The 19,829-nt window shown below is 32.8% G+C and overlaps 1 protein-coding gene across 1 annotated transcript in view; it reads left to right on the top strand.

Annotated features, from left to right (window-relative positions):
• LRRIQ3 (leucine-rich repeats and IQ motif containing 3) overlaps positions 1-19,829 on the top strand; it is a 202,732-nt gene that overhangs the window by 114,117 nt on the left and 68,786 nt on the right. Inside the window, exon 5 of the mRNA XM_012659652.1 lies at positions 3,304-3,433. Within this exon, the coding sequence (XP_012515106.1) occupies positions 3,304-3,433 (130 nt within the window). The remainder of the gene's footprint in view (positions 1-3,303; positions 3,434-19,829) is intronic.

Raw genomic sequence — 19,829 nt, 5'->3', positions numbered from 1 at the left:
GGAAATTCTTGTATAAATTTTGACCAAAATAGAGCTGAAAACAGATCCATGTATCACAACATTAGAGATCTTCCTTTAGATTGGCACTATTTTATTAATCCTCTTTTCCATGTGGTCATTCAGCATCTCTCATTTCTATCTAATCATAATGTCTTTTCATAAGTAATGAAAGATTTTATCAAACATATTCCTGAATGCAAGTTTATCATACCAAGGATATGGTTTGAAGTTGAATTAATTTGACCCTATTAAAAATGAAATTATATCTAATGTAATTATTTTGTTGTCAATTTATACTGTTCCTTGATCATTTTTTCCTTTTCTAAATGCTACCAAACATCCTTAAAATATTTTGTACATTTATTATGGACCAGTGTTAAGTGTAAGATACTATAGTTAATAGAATATACTTTCTGTTACTAAAAACAAGATCTTCATTAGATCATCCTCTGTCTTTTGATAAGCTTTCCTTCTTCATGATTGTAGAGATCAATCAAAAAGTATATATATTCTTTCTTTTCCTTCTTCCATTACATATAACAGAAAAGCCCATTTTCTTTACATTGACAATTTGTGTAAGCTTCTGTTCATTTAGAGCTTTAAACTTTCTGCTCATCTTCCTATAGATTTGTTCTGCTGTCTCTTATGTACACTTTGTCATGTATTCTTCTTTTATAAAAACAAGGAAAAAATTATTTTAAAAGGTGACACACAATTACAGGTAGATACATGAAAAAGAATAAATGGAAGAGCTAAAGAAACTTCTGAAAGGAACTATCTACTTAATTTCTGACCTTTTAAATTTCATGATTCTTTCAATTAACTTTATTTATGATAGAAATCGGATATCTCAGGTTTGACACATAGACATACATTTTTGGTTTTCTTAATCATTCAGGTGAATGTAAAGGAATAAGTACTATTTAAAATAGGATCATTGAGCATATAGTGATTATCATAGGTAGGATAAAAGTGTGATATATAGAAGAAGAAATGGCCCATTCCTATGGCTCACATGAAGTTTGAAGTGATTTATAACATGTGACAAATTACACTTGTAGAAGAGAGACAGGGAGAAGTTACCAAAACAGAGCACAATTCTTATTAGTAGGAAGGTAAAAGAATGATGATGTAACTTGAAAAGGAATTACAGAAGCATTTGAAGTTGAAAAAGCATTTGGAGTTGATTGTTACAGATTTGATTACAAAATACTATTCTACATTATTTTTGTCATACTTGTTTAATAGAAAGAATTAGGCCTAAATGAAAATAGAGACATTACTTAAAATTATGTCATATTTTGATAATATTCTTTTATATTGTGAGCTATTAAATTATGACTATTATTGGAAACCTTAAGGAAAATTTCTAAATATTAATATAAAGAGAACATATGAGCTCAAAAGTACTTACTTATTTGTATTTCTAGTAAAATGTAGTGATTTTGTCATGTAAAGACTGAAAGGAAATTGTCTTGTGTAAGAGTTGATGAGTGAAGGATATTTCAGTAAAGAATAAAAACTGAGATTCATTCTAGGAGAAGATTATACCTACTACCTGTAGTGAACATTAAAAAATCTCACTATGAGTCACTGCATAGAGAAAATTTGTTTTCAATAAGTAAATTAGAAAACATTACATATAAAATTGAAAAGTTAGAAACTTTAGGATATTTAATTAAGTATATCTGTATTGTGTGGTATAGGAATTTTGGCCAAAAATTGTAAATACAGGAGACCAGGACACATATCCCAATGTCTTTTCTAAGTTATAGAATAAAGGCTGTTTAAACAAATAGACAGGTCAAAATAGTAGGGGAAGTGTGAGGATGCATTCTCTATTTTGAAATTCCATCAGCTATGATATATCAGAGAGTTTATCTGACTTTCCTCTTCTTGGATGAAGGTGGTGCCATTCACTAAAACTAAGAATAAGTACTAATGATTTAGAGGAGAAAATGTGACTTTAATTTTCTTGAGTATGAGATGTCTGTGAGACCAGGGTGAAAGAGCACAGATTGGTTGTTATGATCATTAAATGAGTTGATATCTGTAATGAGTTTAAAATATGGCAAATGATAAGCACTATCTAAGTGCTCTGTAAGCAAATATACAAAAGCAAGCATCTCAGAAAGAAGATCTATATGATGATAAATGTTTGTGAGTCTTAAGAATTTATATCAGCATTTCTCACCAAGAAGAGTATAATATCCTGGGAAAATTTTTCAATATACAAACATATGCCCCCTCCTAAGGTTCTGAGGTTTTCCCTGTGCCAGAGACTATCAGTTGCCTATCCGTATCTATCCTTTTCTTCTTTCTTGGTAATAAGCCCACAATTTTAATCCAGGCAGCAAAATATCTAGAAAAAGGCCACGTTCCCTTCCCTCCCCTTTGTAGCTGTAGATGGCCAAAGATATAAACAGAAGTTATTTGAAGAACCTCTGGGAAAGCTCCTTAAGACACATGGTTTTTGCCCTTTTGTCATTTCCCCTTTCCTCCATCTTCCTGATACTATGTTTGGAGATCTAGTACCTATCTTGACTCACCAGAAAACTTTTAGGAAAGAACCTATGCAGATACAGTAAGACAGAGATGATAAAGGAATTTTGAAAGAGCCTGGTCCCTGATGACCTGGTGATACTTCTGTAACAGTCCTGGATGAACTGTGAGGAGAAAAACAGATAACACAATATTATTAAAACATCCAACCAGTTTATGGACATTTTACAATTTATATTTGACAATGCTCGCATTCTCCATGAGCTCCTCTTCAATATTCTACTTGTTATTCCTCCCACACATATCTGATCAATTTGTACTTTTAAGATCTTTGATAATTCTGGTCCCATTTCTCCCTCCTTTTCTTCCTATGTTACTGCCCCTCCTTTTTCCTTCTGTTATTGCCTTTTAGTGTTCTGTGAAATAATTGTTTCTCTCTTTCTTACTCAGAATCTTCCTTCAGGCTCTCTGGGCAACACTATCCTGCTTCTTTTTAATCTTTGTTTCTCCTCCTCCCTTGTTCCTTTTGTCATGGCACACTCCTGGCAGGACCACCTTTCCCTCGATCTTTCTTATAGTATTGTCCAAGGTACATCATTAACTGTTAATAGAAGGACAATTTATCAAAATTATACGCAATGAAAATGGAGCTCTTCTTTTTTCCTTAACTCTTCTTGCCTCACATGTTTTTTTGTTTTTTATAAATGAAAATCAATCATGAAAATGTATAATACATGTGAGAGCTCTTTGAAAACTAAAACACATGAGATACTACCATTGTCATTGCTTTTGTCTTCACAGAATATATATTCTCCTGTTGATTTAAAAAATTCTAATGAGCACAGAAAACATGTATCCTCTATTTTATATGAATTAAAAACAAAAGATATTGGCAGGAAATCCAAAAAATCAAGACATCTCATTCAAAAAGGTTAGTTATATAGATTTTTAATTGTATTTAATAAACATATTTTGATGAAGACTAAATAATATAATTAGAAGTTGGGCATACTGATTTTGAGCTATAAATATAAGAGTCCATGAAATATATGTTGAGACTTCTAGATAAAATATCTGTATCTCATTCAACATTTTCTGAATATACATATTCAGAAGGTGATTTCATGGATATCATGAACCTGATTTTGGGTAGAAATTGGGCATTAGGAGAAATTGGTGTTAGCAAGAATCATACTGATAGCTTTGTTACTGTATGGCTATGCCACCATTGTATCTCCTTCAGGAAATATCAAGTATCAGATTAATTATTATAAATTATTTAAATTAAAAAATAATGTTAAATTTCCTTCAGCAGTTTCTTTTTCTACCAGGTGTTCTGTAGTTTCACAGTGATTTGTCTCAGTTTTTGTTTTATTGGTTTATTTCACTTTATTCAATTTAGAGTGCCTTTTCATTCTGAAAATTTATGTCTCACAATTCTTCATATTTTTCTTATAGTATTTTTTGTGTCAAGTATACAGAACATAAGATTTACCATTTTAACCATTTTTAACTGCACAGCTATGTGGTAATAAATCCATTCATATTATTGTACAACTATCCCAAACATCTATCTCCAGAATTTTTTCATCTTCCCTAACTAAAACTCTGTATTCATTAAACACTAGCTCCCAATTCTTTCCTAACCTCAGCCCCTGGCAACCACTATTCTACTCTTTGTCTCTCTATTTTGATTACTTGTGGTATCTCATATAAGTGGGATCATGCAATATTTGTCCTTGTGGGACTGACTTATTTCACTTAGCATAATGTCTTCAAGGTTCATCTATGCTGTATCATGTGTCAGAATTTTCTTCCTTTTTAAGGCTGATATTCTATTGTGTGTATATAACACGTTTTTCTTATCCATTTATTCATCAGTGGATACTTGGGTTGCTTCCACACTTTAGCGATTGTGAACAATGATCCTATTAATGTGGGTGTACAATTGAGACCCTGCTTTCAATTATTTGGAGTATACCTGGAGGTAGAATTTCCAGATCATGGTAATTACACTTTTAATTTTTTGAGGAATAGTCATACTATTTTCCAAAGCAGATGTGCTATTTTACATTCCCACCAACATTGCACAAGGGTTCCAATTACTCCACATTCTGGTCAACACTTGATATTTCCTGTTTGTTTGTTTTTTTGTTTGCTTAAATTATAGCCATCCTACTGGGTGTGAGGTGGTACTTCATTGTAGTTTTAATTTGCATTTCCCTAATGATTGATAGTGTTGGGCACCTTCATCTTTTCATTTACTTACTTGGCTATTTGGGTATGTTATTTGGAGAAATGTCTATCCAAGACCTTTGTCAGTTTCTTAATTGGGTTGTTTGTATTTTTGTTGTTGAATAGTGTGCTTTCTTTATGTATTCTGGATATCAGTCCTTTATCAGATATATGATTTCTTCAAATATTTTCTCCCATTTTATGTGTTTCCTTTTCACTCTGTTTATAGTGTTATTTGATACTAAAAAGTTTTTAATTTTGATAAAGTCGACTTACTTATTTTTTTCTTTTATTATCTGTACTTTTGTGTCATATTCAATAAATCATTGACAAATTCAATGTCATTAAACTTTTAGTTTTAGCTCTTACATTTAGGTCTTTGATCCATTTGGGGTTAAATTTTCCATATAATTAGAATAAGAGTACAACTTCAGATTTTTTTGTGTGTATGGATATCCAGCTTTTTGAACATCTGTTGCTGAAAAGATTGTCCTTTCCCCATTGAATGGTCTTGAAAGTCTTGTTGAAAATCATTTGACCATATATGCAAGAGTTTATATCTGTTTATTTTATTCTATTCTATTGATCTATATGTCTGTTGTTATGTCACATACTCTTTTGACTATCATAGTTTTGAAGTAAGTTTCAAAATTAGGATGAGTGAAACCTCTAATTTTTTTCTTATCATCAATATTTTTGGCTCTTTTGGGTCCCTTGCAATTCCATATGAATTTGGGGCTGGAATTTATTTCCACAAGAAATACCATTGAAATTTTAATGGAAATTACATACAGTTTGTAGATCACTTTGGCTAGTATCTTAACAATATTAAGTTTTCTAATTCATAAATATAGAATGTGTTTCCACAGACTGACTAGAATGTTCTAAATAATTTCTACTCTGCTTCTTCCATCCTCCCTTACTTATGGAGGGAAAATTGAATGGGTTATTTCTTCCCAACCTTTTCTGTAGTGAGCAGATATATGCACAGCTACCCCCAAAAGCTGAGGGAGCTGAGGGGCCAAAGAAAGTGGCTGACAAATCCAATTTCTCAGAAAGAAATATTTAATAGGGACTATAAACAAATAATGTCTCAGGTGGCTACAAGACTATATATCCCTGAACCCACTCTCCAGAAAGAATCCTTTTTATAGCGGGCTTTTAAGGTAAAGACACGTGTAGCTGGTCATGCCTCAGCCTTTTTTCTGAAACTCGTGACCACTGGGAAGATTAGATAAGTATCTTTGTGAGGGGTTATTTATGCCACAGGCATTGTTTAATGACCTTGCTGCAGAACACCCTAGTATGCAGGAGTCAACATCATCAATCATCAGGGAGGGAGGTTTTGCTTCAAGATAGTGTCTTTCTTGCCATGAAACAGGCTGTTTTCCTACACAACTACACTGCACCACACTGAGGAGATGGGTAGACCATGGCAAATAAAATCACCACAAAATGTCTCTCTGTTTTGCGTATGGTTTTTTCTTAGCAGGGCATTCACTTAGTTGCTGTTAATTTTTTATTCATTTCCAGAGGTCCTTTAGTCATTATCTAGTTGTTTATTTCATTTTTCTGTGTGGGAAACATTTTATCTTGTAATTATGATATTTTTCAATTATGTGATAAAATTTATAAAATCCAAATTTTTTCCATTATTCCTTTTACACACACATATACACACACACAATGGTATTCTTGGTTCATAGGTACAATATCTTCTCTATACTTCTAAGGATATTAATGCTATATGAATTTGTTTAATTTTTTGTGGGTATCTCTTCTGCACACTGAATTCTCCTATTCTCCCAAGTGACTTTTTTCTTAGAGCTTTTTTCTAAAATTCTGGTAATCTTTGTGCATTTACTCCCATTTAAGAAGTTTCTGAAATATTATTTGAAAACTGTGTTTATGTATGTGGCTTTTTTTTTTTTGACATGTGATCTTTAATGTAGAACAATAAGTGGGGTCCAGATGTTTTATTCTGAGATCCGAAAAATGAGGTTTTTCCAACTGAAGATTCATCTGGTATTCTACCTGTGATATATGAGAAACTGCTACTGTTCTCAGCAAAATTTGATATGAAAACTTTAATTTCATTATCCTATTTTTAGTCAGGTACTTTACCCTCTATCTTTAGCTGTGCCTGAAGTCCCTGAATTTAGAACCTCTCTGGTTTAACATTTGAGGAGGGTGAGACTTTAGTTTCCTGCCATGGCAAAAGAGTGGAAGAATCTCCTGAGTATGTGTAGTTGCTCAGAGGATCAGTTGGTCTAATTATGCCTTTCAAACAATTTTTCAACCAGCTTCCAATTCCTAGCCTTTGTAGTATTCACATTGTGAATAAGCTTTCTTCTTTGCTTCCCCACAGCAGATCTTATTTTTTTTTTATTTTTAATTTTTGAGACGTCTCATTCCGTTGCCCAGGCTAGAGTGCCATGGTGTCAGTCTAGCTCACAGCACCCTCAAACTCCTGGGCTTGGGTGATCCTCCTGCCTCAGCCTCCCGAGTAGCTGGGACTATAGACACGCACCATCATGCCTGGCTGATTTTTTTTTTTTTTTCCTTCTGTTTTTAGTAGAGACAGGGTCTCACTCTTGCTCAGGCTGGTCTCAAATACCACAACAAATCTTAAATGTTGAATTACTAGTGTTTGTTGTCAGTTACCTCTCATCCACCTGCTTTCCAGCTTCCAAATGTGTTTTTGGTGTCATTGCTATGTTCCACCTTTCTTTTTATTGTCTTTAGAAATTGTTTTTAAAAAAATTTTGATCTTGGTACTGGGGTGTGAGTAGGGAGCAGAGAAAAAGAACATATATTCAAAATATTTAATTCACTTGAACTCTATATTGATATTTTATATTGCATTAACTTGTGTCCACAGTTTATATTACATTTGTGAGAACAGGAAAAGTGAGAAGGACAAGGAGAAAGAAGTGGAAAGTACAGAATTTTGAGATACCTATCCTCTTCCAGGCAAGGGACGTCTGAACCCTTGGAAAATATTGCTCATAAGTCATGCTGAGCCCTAACTGACTTCCCTCTCGTGTGAATGCTTTACACATCAACATCTAATGGATCATGAAAATTAAAAAGCGTTTGCTATTCCACTGCTAGATAATGCCACATTGTAACATTTAATTTATTATTTCTGTTTTACAGATGAGGAAGGTGAGTTTACATAGCTAATTTATCCAAGGTCACAAAATCCAAAAACGCCAAAGCTGTCACTCTGTTCTGTATCTGTTTCTTGATTCAAAGTCTAGTGTTGGCCTTTCTATTTCACCATTGTGCCTCCTGAGGACTGAAAATACATTGCTATGTGATAATTAAGGCTTATTCATGGGAATGTGTTTGTGCTAGAGTAAGCTATGTTAAATCCATAAAATTTAATAAAATCTGTCATTCCCTTTGTCAGTCTAAATATCGTAGAATCACACATTTTATATAAAATTCTATTAATTGTTTCTCGTTTATTTTTTAAATTTCTCATGTTAAAAATAAAAGCCATGGGAAGTGAAAGGGTATCTTATCTAAAGATACTATAATTAGAAGAATTACAGTAAAAATGGCATTTCGTTTTTCTATATTTCTTTAATTTAAGTCACAGCCAATTAACTTATACTCATTTTAACAAAATAATTATTTTAAAAGCAGCCCAAATTGTACGCACGTTGCTTGAACATATTACTTTTATTTGGCATGAGTTTTTATCAATTCGGTATTGAAAATCACTTTTATTTTCTTTCACTGAGTTTAGCAAGCTTAACTTTTCTCAGATGATGGTACATATTAAAAATGAGAAAATCTGTATGGCACTAGATCGTTTTGGGGAGCATCTATATGGGGATACTCAGGGGATAAACTTATGCTTTTTACATTAAATAATTATGATAAAGAAAATAAAATATGGTATATTAGTGGATATATATGTGGGTGAAAAAATATCTATCTTTCAAATAAGATTTGCCCATATTTTTAATAAATATTATATTTTATTTCTGTGAATATATGCCATTTTTGATCAAGACTTCTTAGCATTGATCTCTTGTTTTTATTTTAATTTGAGAAATTTTTTTGCTTTTTAATTTTATGCTTTATAATCTTGCTTGACTTTTAAAAATATATACATGTACTAGTTTGATAAAACTAATTTAATTTTTGAAATAATGGACTGTTCAATTGTGTTGATACCAGCTAAAATATCTTGGAATCTGATAACAACAAAATAGTATTTATTGAATTTGGAATATGGAAGTCAATGGTAACCCTGACGAGAGCAAATTCAATAAAGTGGCAGGAATAGGAGCCATGTTGGAGAAGGTTAAGAGTGAATGGAAGTAAGAAGTAAAGACACTGCCAATATTTAACTCTTTTGAGTCATTGTAAAGTATATAATCTTTATGTTTAAAATAACCTTCAGGCACTGAAAAGAAGAAATCAACCTTCTGAGTAACAGAAATCCTAAATTATGATCCAAAGATATTTTTAGCATTATAAATATTTTATTATATTTGCACTTTGAAAATGTGTTAGCTATGTATAAAGTATAAAAGAACATTATAGTCAGAATAATTGAATAAGCAAAACTTTATACCTAAAATTAATTCTGGATATCATAAAATTTATAATATATAAGTTGGTAAAAAAGGGAGAGAGAACATGGTAAAAATAGGCAATTACTCCTTTTTCCAAGGTACAGGAAATTTGAGTAGATGGCTACAAGTTAATATTTTTTCTTCATAATAGTACAGTCTGCTAATAGACATCTAGTTCCAACTAGGCCAGAAATTTCTTCATTAATCAGAGCATAAATGTGAGCAATCATTGCCTCATAATATGAGTCAACTCTCAGTAGATGTATCCCGTAGATACTATTCCTTTTGAACACTGATTGTTAATTTTTTTTCTTCATTGATCACAAATCCAAATCTGAAGAAATCTAAGAATCTAATAAAAATACTAATCTCTTTCCATTTTCAAAAATGCATTTTTGAACACGAACTCATTTATAATTTTAAAGAGTTCATGGAATCACCAAATCCTCATCCATAGTCCTTAAAGTAGTTGATAAAAACAGGAATTACATAATCAAATAATATACAAGATTTTATGCTACTTCTAAAATCTCCAAGGAAAGTTCACTTAAGTAGTAATGGTTCTGATATCATCAACTACACATCTTGTACATGTTTATATCTTCATAACTTGAACAACTCCTAAATATAGGCATTGTATAAGATTCACTTGAAAAATATGAGATGTTTAATGGTTCTGACAGAGTATACATTAGTCTGAGTGCTATTCATACTACCTGTTACAATAATTCCAACTTTAAGATATTATTCTTAAATACCAATATTTATGTGGCTTAATGTAATGTAAATAATCAAACTGTCCATAAAAGAATATATGATTTATTAATGTTTAATTATAGGTAACATAATTATATTATGTGATATATTTTCTGATCTTTATATTGTTAATATAAAGTCAGTCAGAATAATTAATATATTGCTGAGTATTGCAACTCCTAAATGGGACATCTTTTCCGACTCATTTTCTCACCTAGGCATTTTGACCTAGGCAAAACTTTCAAAATATTTATTAGATAAATAGATACACTAATGAAGGGACCCATGCTATTTGTACCATGATCACATGTCCCAGTTTTGCCCAGCAAAGTTTCAGTTAGTACCTGTTATCCTGGTGTATAACAGTGTCTTTGTCTTGAACATATCCCAATCTAAATAATACATGATTACACCATTATATGCCATCCCCACTTTTTCTCATCCATTGGCCAGTATAAAATGATTAGATTGTCAAGTTAGACTCAACACAAGTCAGAGATCTTACTCCAGTACCAAATTTTGTCAATAATTTCAAGGATACGATCAAGAGACTCAAATGAAGCAGGGAGAGATCTGGGACGTCAAGGGTGGCTCTCTAGGTCTTCTCTTTCCTTGAAGAATGTGCACCTCTGGCCCCCAAAATCAAGTAAAGTCTCTAGTAAGGTTTATGAGTTTGCTTCACACAAAAGCAAATGTCTACATTATGAAATACTTTCATTTTGTATTCCAGAGAGTCATGTACTTTATATAACATTCTCAAGGCAGTACACCTCATAGACTCTGGGTTTATTTAATATAAGTAATCCTTTAGCCAGGGACCATTCTACTAAAGGTATTCTACAGATAAGATCTCTTCCTTCTAGAAAATATTATTTGTTCATTTTTTCTGGCGTTCCAGTTGACATGGGGATTACGTTAGATCACCTACCTTCTTTCCTTTCCTCAGGGCCATCACCTTATATACAAAATGAATGGATTACTGGCCAAGTACTTTAACTCCTTCCTCCACCTCTCCAACAGATTTTGAAATTCAGAGAGTATTTTATTATACTAAAGTTTTTGTTTATTATGTTTTAAATTATTACTACATATATACCTTTATCAGCTCTAGGCATTCAAAATTCAATAGTAAACAGGGCATATAAAACCTCATGGAACTTGCATATTAGTATAAGGATGATATTATATGTTTCAGTGGAACTTCTACAAGAATGTGAAGTTTAAAATCTCCACGCATCTACTTATAACATTAGAATAAGGATAGGTATTATACTGTCTCATTTATATTATCAAATCAGTTAGTTGAACTGAGCTACTGATTGCTTTGTTTTAAATATTACCAAAAATCCTATTTTATTAATTAATTAGCTTGCAATAATAGATGCTTTTATTTTAAGTTAAAGCTATTATTCCTTTTCATTTTTATTTTATACTGCCTAACCAAATATTTTATTTTTCTCTATTAAAATGATGCTGCAAGTCAGACATTTTAAAGCAACATTATATTAATACTTCATGAATATCTATTCCATCTTAGGTTTTTTTTTTTTTTTTTGAGACAGAGTCTCAGTATGTTGCCCAGGCTAGAGTGAGTGCCGTGGCGTCAGCCTAGCTCACAGCAACCTCAGACTCCTGGGCTCAAGTGATCCTATTGCCTCAGCCTCCCGAGTAGCTGGGACTACAGGCATGCGCCACCATGCCCAGCTAATTTTTTCTATATGTTTTTAGTTGTCCAGATCATTTCTTTCTATATTTTTTTTAGTAGAGACGGGGTCTCGCTCTTGGTCAGGCTGGTCTCGAACTCCTGAGCTCAAACAATACGCCCGCCTCAGTCTCCCAGAGTGCTAGGATTACAGGCGTGAGCCACCGCTCCCGGCCCTATCTTAGGTTTTAAGAAGTTTTATTGGTGTTAGAAATTATACATACATTAGTTTATACTGAAAGGTTGTGGCATACCAGATTGACACCAGTACCCTAAAAATGTGTGTCATATTATTCGTTTTTAACCCTTTATGGTAAGTACAGCTGTAGTATGGGCCAATCTTCTATAGTTATTCTAGAACACCATTTATATTTCAGATAGTTATGAAGAAGTAAATTCAAATCCTTTATAGAAAGTGCCAGCTGTTACATAAAAGACATTTCTGAGAACAAAACTGCTACTTCCTATTCAGAATATAAGGTCAGCGTGTTAATTATTTGAGGGTCATTATATCAAAGTGCCTGTGATCAGATTTATACAATGCTTAGTTATTTTACCTCCATTACATGCTTTGTCTTGCTCCAAATCCACTTATGTCTGAAATGAAGACTCTAGAGGAGATTTTATGGTTTTCATTGAAACACATTACATTTTCTGCCTCCAACATTTTTCTTCCAAATTCATCCAATTTATCATATCTTGCTGATTTCAAGCCACTTGTACTTTCTTTACACAATTTTAACTTTATTTTTTTCTTTCCTATTCTCCTAAATTGTTTGCTGAAATGACTGGATTTTAGTCTGGGATATAAAATAGTATCAACTAAATTACTTCAGATGAGCAATTAGAGCATACTCATGCGTATAAAACTAGAAATCTTTGCTACCAGATTTAAAATTGAAAGCAAACAAGAAAACAAACCGAAATGTCTTTTGTTTTTAAATTGCTTTTAAAAATTTTAAATATTTTTACTACCAAGAAAAGAGAGGGAGAAGGTAAAATTCAAATCAGGTATATTTGGATTTATTTTATAATTCTAAGCACCAATGCCATATGTTTCATATGCTACCCTGCATTACCCAGCTTCCCATGCAGTTATGTAGGAATTATGTGCTGTTTCTCCACTTAACTGTGAACAAAAGTGAAAATTATCACTTCAGAGTAAAAGCAATTAGGAGAATCATTTTATTTCCCTGATATGTAGCTCTTTAAGGCCATGTGTTCCATTAACATGCTGCAAGGTCCTTCCAACCCACATTGGCTCTTAGATGAGAAATAGATAAATCTTCACTGTACTAATCTATTGAGATTTTGGGGTTTATCTGTGAAGTAAGTTACGATTAATTACGCTGGTAAATACAGAAATTAGTGCCCTAACAAAAACCTAAAATATGGTCCCATCTTTGCCGTCAAGTATAAGAGATGAGAAAACTGATATCAGGAGCTGGAAAGATGGCAATCCAAGTTTTTTAGTAGCAAAGAATTTTCACGTGATAACTTTGAAGGCAAACTATGTTCCTACTAATTTATTCCTCAAAGGCAAGAATTTGGAAGACAGAATATCAATCTGTGTGTTGGTTATACTTGACTGTATTTGCAAGTTACTTTATAGAAAAAATAAGAGCTCAGGAAAGTAGTTGGTTTGCAAGGCAAAATAAAAGAGAATAGAGAGCTCTAAAATTAAGGCCTTGCGTATTCGGAAAAGCTGTTTGCTTCTAAATCTCAAATAGTAAAACACCAAATTTAGCAAGGGTTGAAGACATTGTTTTCTTAGTTGAAAATGATGACTCATAGCAGATTTTTAGATTAATTGTGTGGGCTTCCCACCTATTATTCCAAATAGCTTCATAGTAACTTCTATTAAATAACCGGAGGGTGAGTTAAGGGAAGATATTTTAAAAAAGAAAACAGATATTAGCACTACATATGATTCCAAAAGAATTGTGGGTGTGATGACTGACATATGAAACAGAAGAAAACAGATCAAATATCTGCAGATTTAAGGGAAGGGAATCTTAGTCTAAAATGCCCTTCCCCATTCCAGACAAATATACACTTGAGTTCTCAACTTTCAGCTCTAAGAAATACACTGAGAAAGCTTTTGTAGCCTCTAAAGTAGTCAAGTCCCCACTCCTCCACCTGACATATGGCTAACAAGGATAATGAAAAAACAAGAACCTCTGGAAGACAGAACTCCTCACAGAGGACAGAATCAGAGACTAATCCAGGAACCATCTGTACCTGAAGGTAGGAGAACTTGAGCTTCCCATTCTTCCCATTTGTGGTTGGTCTTTCCCTATTCCACCTTTGTATATCCAATATGTATAAAGATGAGTGAGGCAGAAGTCAGATATATAGTCTTTTCAAAAATGGTGCTGGGACAGCTAGATATCTACATGATCTCAGACCCCTACATCACACTGTATACAAAAGTTAAATGTGTCATAAACCTAAATGTAAGCATTAAAACCATAAATCCCATAAAGAAAAGACAGGAGTAATTCTTCATAACCTTAACTTAGACAATGGTTTCTTAGATGTGACTTTAAGAGCACAGCCAATAACATTAAGGAAAGGAAAAAAAAAAAAAAAAAAAAGAAGAGGAGGAGGAAAAGAAATAGAATGAGAAGATTTTACCTCAAAATTTTAAAAAGCAAACAACTACTCTGGGATATGGTGACGGGATGATCGCTTGAGGTCAGGAGTTCCAGATCAGCCTCAGCGAGAGTGAGACACATACACATACAATCTCTACTAAAAATAGAAAAAATTCACCGGGTGTGGTGGCACGTGCATGTAGTCCCAGCTACTTGAGAAGCTGAGGCAGGAGGATCCCTTGAGCCCAGGAGCTGGAGGTTGCTGTGAGCTAGGCTGACCCCATGGCACTCTAGCCCAGGCCACAGAGCAAGACTGTCTTAAAAAGCAAAAGAAAGTGAAAAGAGAATTCTCGGTATGATACAAAATATTTGCAAATGACGTATCTGCTAAGGGACCTGTATCCAGAATATATAAAGAAATCTTAAAACTCGGTAATACAAACAGAAATATCCGATTTGTAAAATGGGCTAAGTATTTGAATATACGTCTATCCAAAGAAGATGTACAAACGGTTAATATGCACACAGAAAGATGCTTGACATCTCTGACCACCAGGGGAATGCAAATCAGAGACTCAATGAGATTCCATATCACAACCACTCAGATGGCTATAATTAAAAAGACAGACAGAACAAAGTGTTGGTGAGGCTGAGGAGAAATTTCTTCATGCATCGCTAATGGATTTCCATACATTGCTGACTGTAAAATGATACAGCCAGTTTTTAAAATTTTCCTTATAATAGACACATGATAATTATACATCTTTATAGGGTACAGTGTAATGTTTCAATATATGAATACATTGTATAATGTTCAGATCAGAGTAATTATCATATCCATCACCTCAAACATTGTGTTGGGAACATTCGAAATCCATTCTTCTGGCTATTTGAAAATATACAATAAATTGTTGTTAATTATAATCACTCAATAGTGCTATAGAAAACTAGAACTTATTCCTGTTATCTGACTGTAGTTTTGTATCTATTAACCAGCCTCTGACCATACCACTACACCTATACTTCCTAGCCTCTAGTAACCACTATTCTACTCTCTACTTCTAGGCCTGGCTTATTTCACTTAACATAATGTCCTCCAGGTCCATCCATATTGCCATGAATGGCAAGATTACATTCTTTTTTATTGCTGAAAAGGATTCCATTGCCTATATATACCACAATTTCTTTATCCATTCATCTGTTGGTGAACACCTAGGTTGATTCCATATCTTGGCTATTGTGAATAATACTGCAATAAACATGGGAGGGCAGCTATCTTTTTGACATACTGATTTCATTTCATTTCGTTTGGTTATATACCCAGTGCTGGATCATATGGTAGTTCTATTTTAATTTTTTTAATTAAGTTATTAAAATTTTAAAAAATATTTTGAGGAACCTCCATACTGTTTTCCATAATTTCTGTACTACTTTATGTTCCTACAGTGTATAAGAGTCCCTCATTCTCCACATCCTGATCAGAATTCGTTATTTTTGGTCTTTTTGATAATAGCCATTCTGACAGGAGTGAGGCGATAACTCATTGTGGTTTTGATTTGAATTTTCCTAATTACTAGTGGTGTTGAGCATTTTGTTACATACTTGCTGGCCATTTGTATGTCTTCTTTTGATAAATGTCTATTCAGGTCTTTTGCCTATTTTAAAATGAGTTTTTTGTTGTTGTTGAGTTTGAGTTCTTTATATATTCTGGATATTAGCCCCTTGTCAGATCCATAGTTTGCCAATAATTTCTCCCATGCTGTAGGTTCTCTCTTTTCTCTGTAAATTGTTTCCTTTGTTGCGTAGGACCTTTTTAGTTTGATGTAACTGCATTGTCTATTTTTGCTTTTGTTGTCTGTGCTGTTGAAGGCTTATTCAAAAAATCCTTGCCCATTCCAATGTTAGGAAGCATTTTCCTCATGTTTTCTTCTAGTAGTTTCAAAGTTTCAGTCTTACATTTAAGTCTTTAATATTCAGTTGATTTTTGTATATAGAAAAAGGTAGGGGTCTAGTTTCATTTTTCTGTATGTGAGTATCCAGTTTTCCTGGCACATTTATTGAAAAGACTGTCCTTTCCCCAATATGTGTTCTTGGCACCTTTTAAATAAGTTGGCTGTAAAGGCATGGATTTATCTCAGAGTTCTCTATTCTGTTCCATTAGTCTATGTTTTTTATGCCAGTACCATGATGCTTTGATTTCTATAGCTTTGTAGTATATTTTGAAGTCAAGTAATGTGATGCCTCCAGATTTGTTCTTTTTGCTCAAGATTGCTTTGGGTATTTGAGGCCTTAAATAATTTTAGATTTTTTTTCTATATCTGTGAATAATGTCATTGGTATTTTGGTAGGAATTGTACTGAATCTGTAAATTGCTTTGGGTAGTGTGGACATTTTAGCAATATTAATTTTCCTGATTCATAAGCACAGGACATTTTTTATTTATATGTGTTTTCTTCAAATTCTGTCATCAATGTTTTATGGTTTTATTGTAGAGATCTTTTACCTTTATGGTTAAATTTATTACAAGTTATTTATTGTTTGTAGTTATTGTAAATAGGATTGCAATCTTGATTTATTTTTCACATAGTTTGCTATAGGCATGTAGAAACACTACTGATATTTTTGTATGTTGATTTTGTATTTGCAACCTTACTGAATTAGTTTATTAATTCTAACAGTTTTTTGGTGGAGTATTTAGGGCTTCCTATATATAGAATCGTGATAACTGAAAACAGGGACAATTTGGCTTTCTCCTTTCTAATTTGGATGTCTTTTTCTCTTTCTCTTATCTAATTGCTCTCGCTAGGACTTCCAGTACTATGCTGAGTAGGAGTGGCAAAATTGGACATCCTTGTCTTATTCCAGATCTTAGAGGAAAAGCTTTCAATTTTTTCCCCATTCACAATGATGTAAGCTGTGGGTTTGTCATATATTGCCTTTATTGTATTGAGTTATGTTTCTTTTATACCGAATTTGTTGAGAGTTTTTATCATCAAGGGATACTGGATTTTATCAAAGGATGTTCTGCATCTGATCCAGCCTTTTTTGAAAAAGAGTTTGGCAGTTCTTCAGAATGTTAAGCATAGTTACCATATGACTCACCAATTCCATTCTTGGCTTTATACCCAAAAGAATCATAAACATATGTCCACATAAAAATTTGTATATGAAAGAAACATTATTTACAGCAGCCCAAAGGTAGAAACAAATCAATTGTCCATCAACTCATGGATAAAAAATGTGATACATCCATACAATGAATTTTGCTAAGCCATAAAGAGGAATGAAGTGCTGATATATGCTACAACATGGATGATCCTTGCAAACATGCTAAATAAAAAGAAGATAGATGCAAAAGGCACAAAGTTTATGACTCGATGTATATTAAATATCCAAAAAGGCAAATCGATAGAGACATAAATTAGATTTTTAGTTTTCTGGAGCTGGGAAGAAGGGAGAAAAATAAATGACTGCTAGGGGGTACCTGCTTTATTTTTGGGGTAATGAAAATGTTCTTGAATTAGATAGTCATGATGATTGCATTATTCTGTGATGAAAAGTGGCAAAAAAAAACCCTACTGAATTGTACACTTTATATTTTTTGTTTCCTTTTTTATAACTGATAAACTTTATTTTTTAGAGCAGTTTTTGGTTCACAGAAAAATTGAGGAGAAAGTACAGAGAGTTCCCATTTAGCTCATATTTCAACACACTCATAACCTCCCCCATTATCCACATCCCACACTGCAGTGGTAGATCATACAGTGGTACATTTGTTACAATAGATGAACCTAAACTGACACATCATTATCATCCAAAGACCATAATTTACATTAGGGTTCACTTCTGGTGTATATTCTGAGAGTTTTGATAAATGTATAATGACGTGTATCTAACATTATGGTATTATTCAAAATCATTTCACTGCCCTAAAAATCCTTTGTGCTCTTCCTGTTCATCCCTCCTTCCTCCTTAACTTCTGAAAACCCCTGATATTTTCCTGTCTTCATAGTTTCACTTTTTCTGGAATGTCATATATCATATTTGGAATAAAAAATATGTAGCCTTTTACAATTGGCTTCTTTCACTTAGTAATATGTGGATTTTTTTTGGTAAAAGTAGCTTACTTTTAATACACTGTATAATATTTCATTGTATGGATGTACCACAATTTATTTGTTCATTTACTTGTTGAAGATACCTTGGCTGCCTCTGAATTTGCACAATTATGATGAAAGCTGCTATAAACATTTGTGTGCACGTTTTTTGTGGATATAGTTTTCAATTTCATTTGGGTAAATACGAAGGAGCTCACGTGCTGTATCATATCATATGTTTCATTTTGTCAGAAACCGCCACTGTCTTTCAAAGCGATTGTGCCATTCGCACTTCCACCAGCAATCAATGAGAGATCTTACTGCTCTACAACCTCACCAATATTTGGTGTTGTCAATGTTTTGGATTTTGGTTATTCTAATAGGTGTGTAGTGGTATTTCATGAAATTGCAATTCCCAAATAACATATCGTGTGGATCATCTTTTCATATGTTTAGTTGCCATATCCTGTATCTTCTGTGATGAGGTGTCTAATTCAGGTCTTTTGCCCATTTTTAATTGGGTTGTTCATTTTCTTATTGTTGAGTTTTTAGAGTTATTTGCATATTTTAGCTGATAGCCCTTTAACAGCTGTGTCTTTTAAATATTTTCTTCAAGAATATGGTTTGTCTTCTCATTCTCTGGATATTGTCTTTTGCAGACAAGAAATTTTTAATTTTAATGAAGTCCAGCTTAACAATTATTTCTTTCACAAATCATGTCTTTGGTGTTATTTTTAAACAGTCGTTGCCACACACAAGGTTATATAGGATTATTCCTATGTTTTCTTTTAGGAGTTTATAGTTTTACATTTTACATTTAGGTCTATGAGCCATTTAGAGTTGATTTTTTGTGAAGGGTGTAAGGTCTGTGTCTAGATTAAACTTTTTACATGTAGATGTGTAGTTATTCTTTTCACCATTTGTTGAAAAGACTATATTGCTCCATTGTTTTCCCCTTGCTTCTTTGTTAAAGACAAGTCGATTGTATTTATATGGGTCTATTTCTGAGTGTTCTACTCTGTTCCATTGGCCTATTTGTCAATATTTTTGCAAATACCAAAACTGTCTTGATTGCTGTAATTGTACACTTTTAAAAGATATATTATTTCAAATTTAAATTATGTCTCAATAAAGATGTTATTTTTAGAAAACCAGAAAGAATAGTGAATAAAGAAATTGTTAAACACTTGTTTTTAACCCAAAAATAATTGAAAACTTCAATTAATATCAAGCATAAGATTCCTACAATCTAAAATTTATTTTGCTTTAGAACAGTCAGATATGACAGATATTATGAAGCCAGAAAAAGTGCAGATCAAGTATATTACACAGAGAGAAAAGCTCA

This window comes from Propithecus coquereli, unplaced genomic scaffold (assembly GCF_000956105.1).
Source record: "Propithecus coquereli isolate 6110/MARCELLA unplaced genomic scaffold, Pcoq_1.0 Scaffold628, whole genome shotgun sequence".
Classification (NCBI taxonomy): Eukaryota; Metazoa; Chordata; class Mammalia; order Primates; family Indriidae; genus Propithecus; species Propithecus coquereli.
The sequence above is the reverse complement of the archived record's forward strand: the minus strand, read 5'-3'. Positions and strand labels throughout refer to the sequence as shown.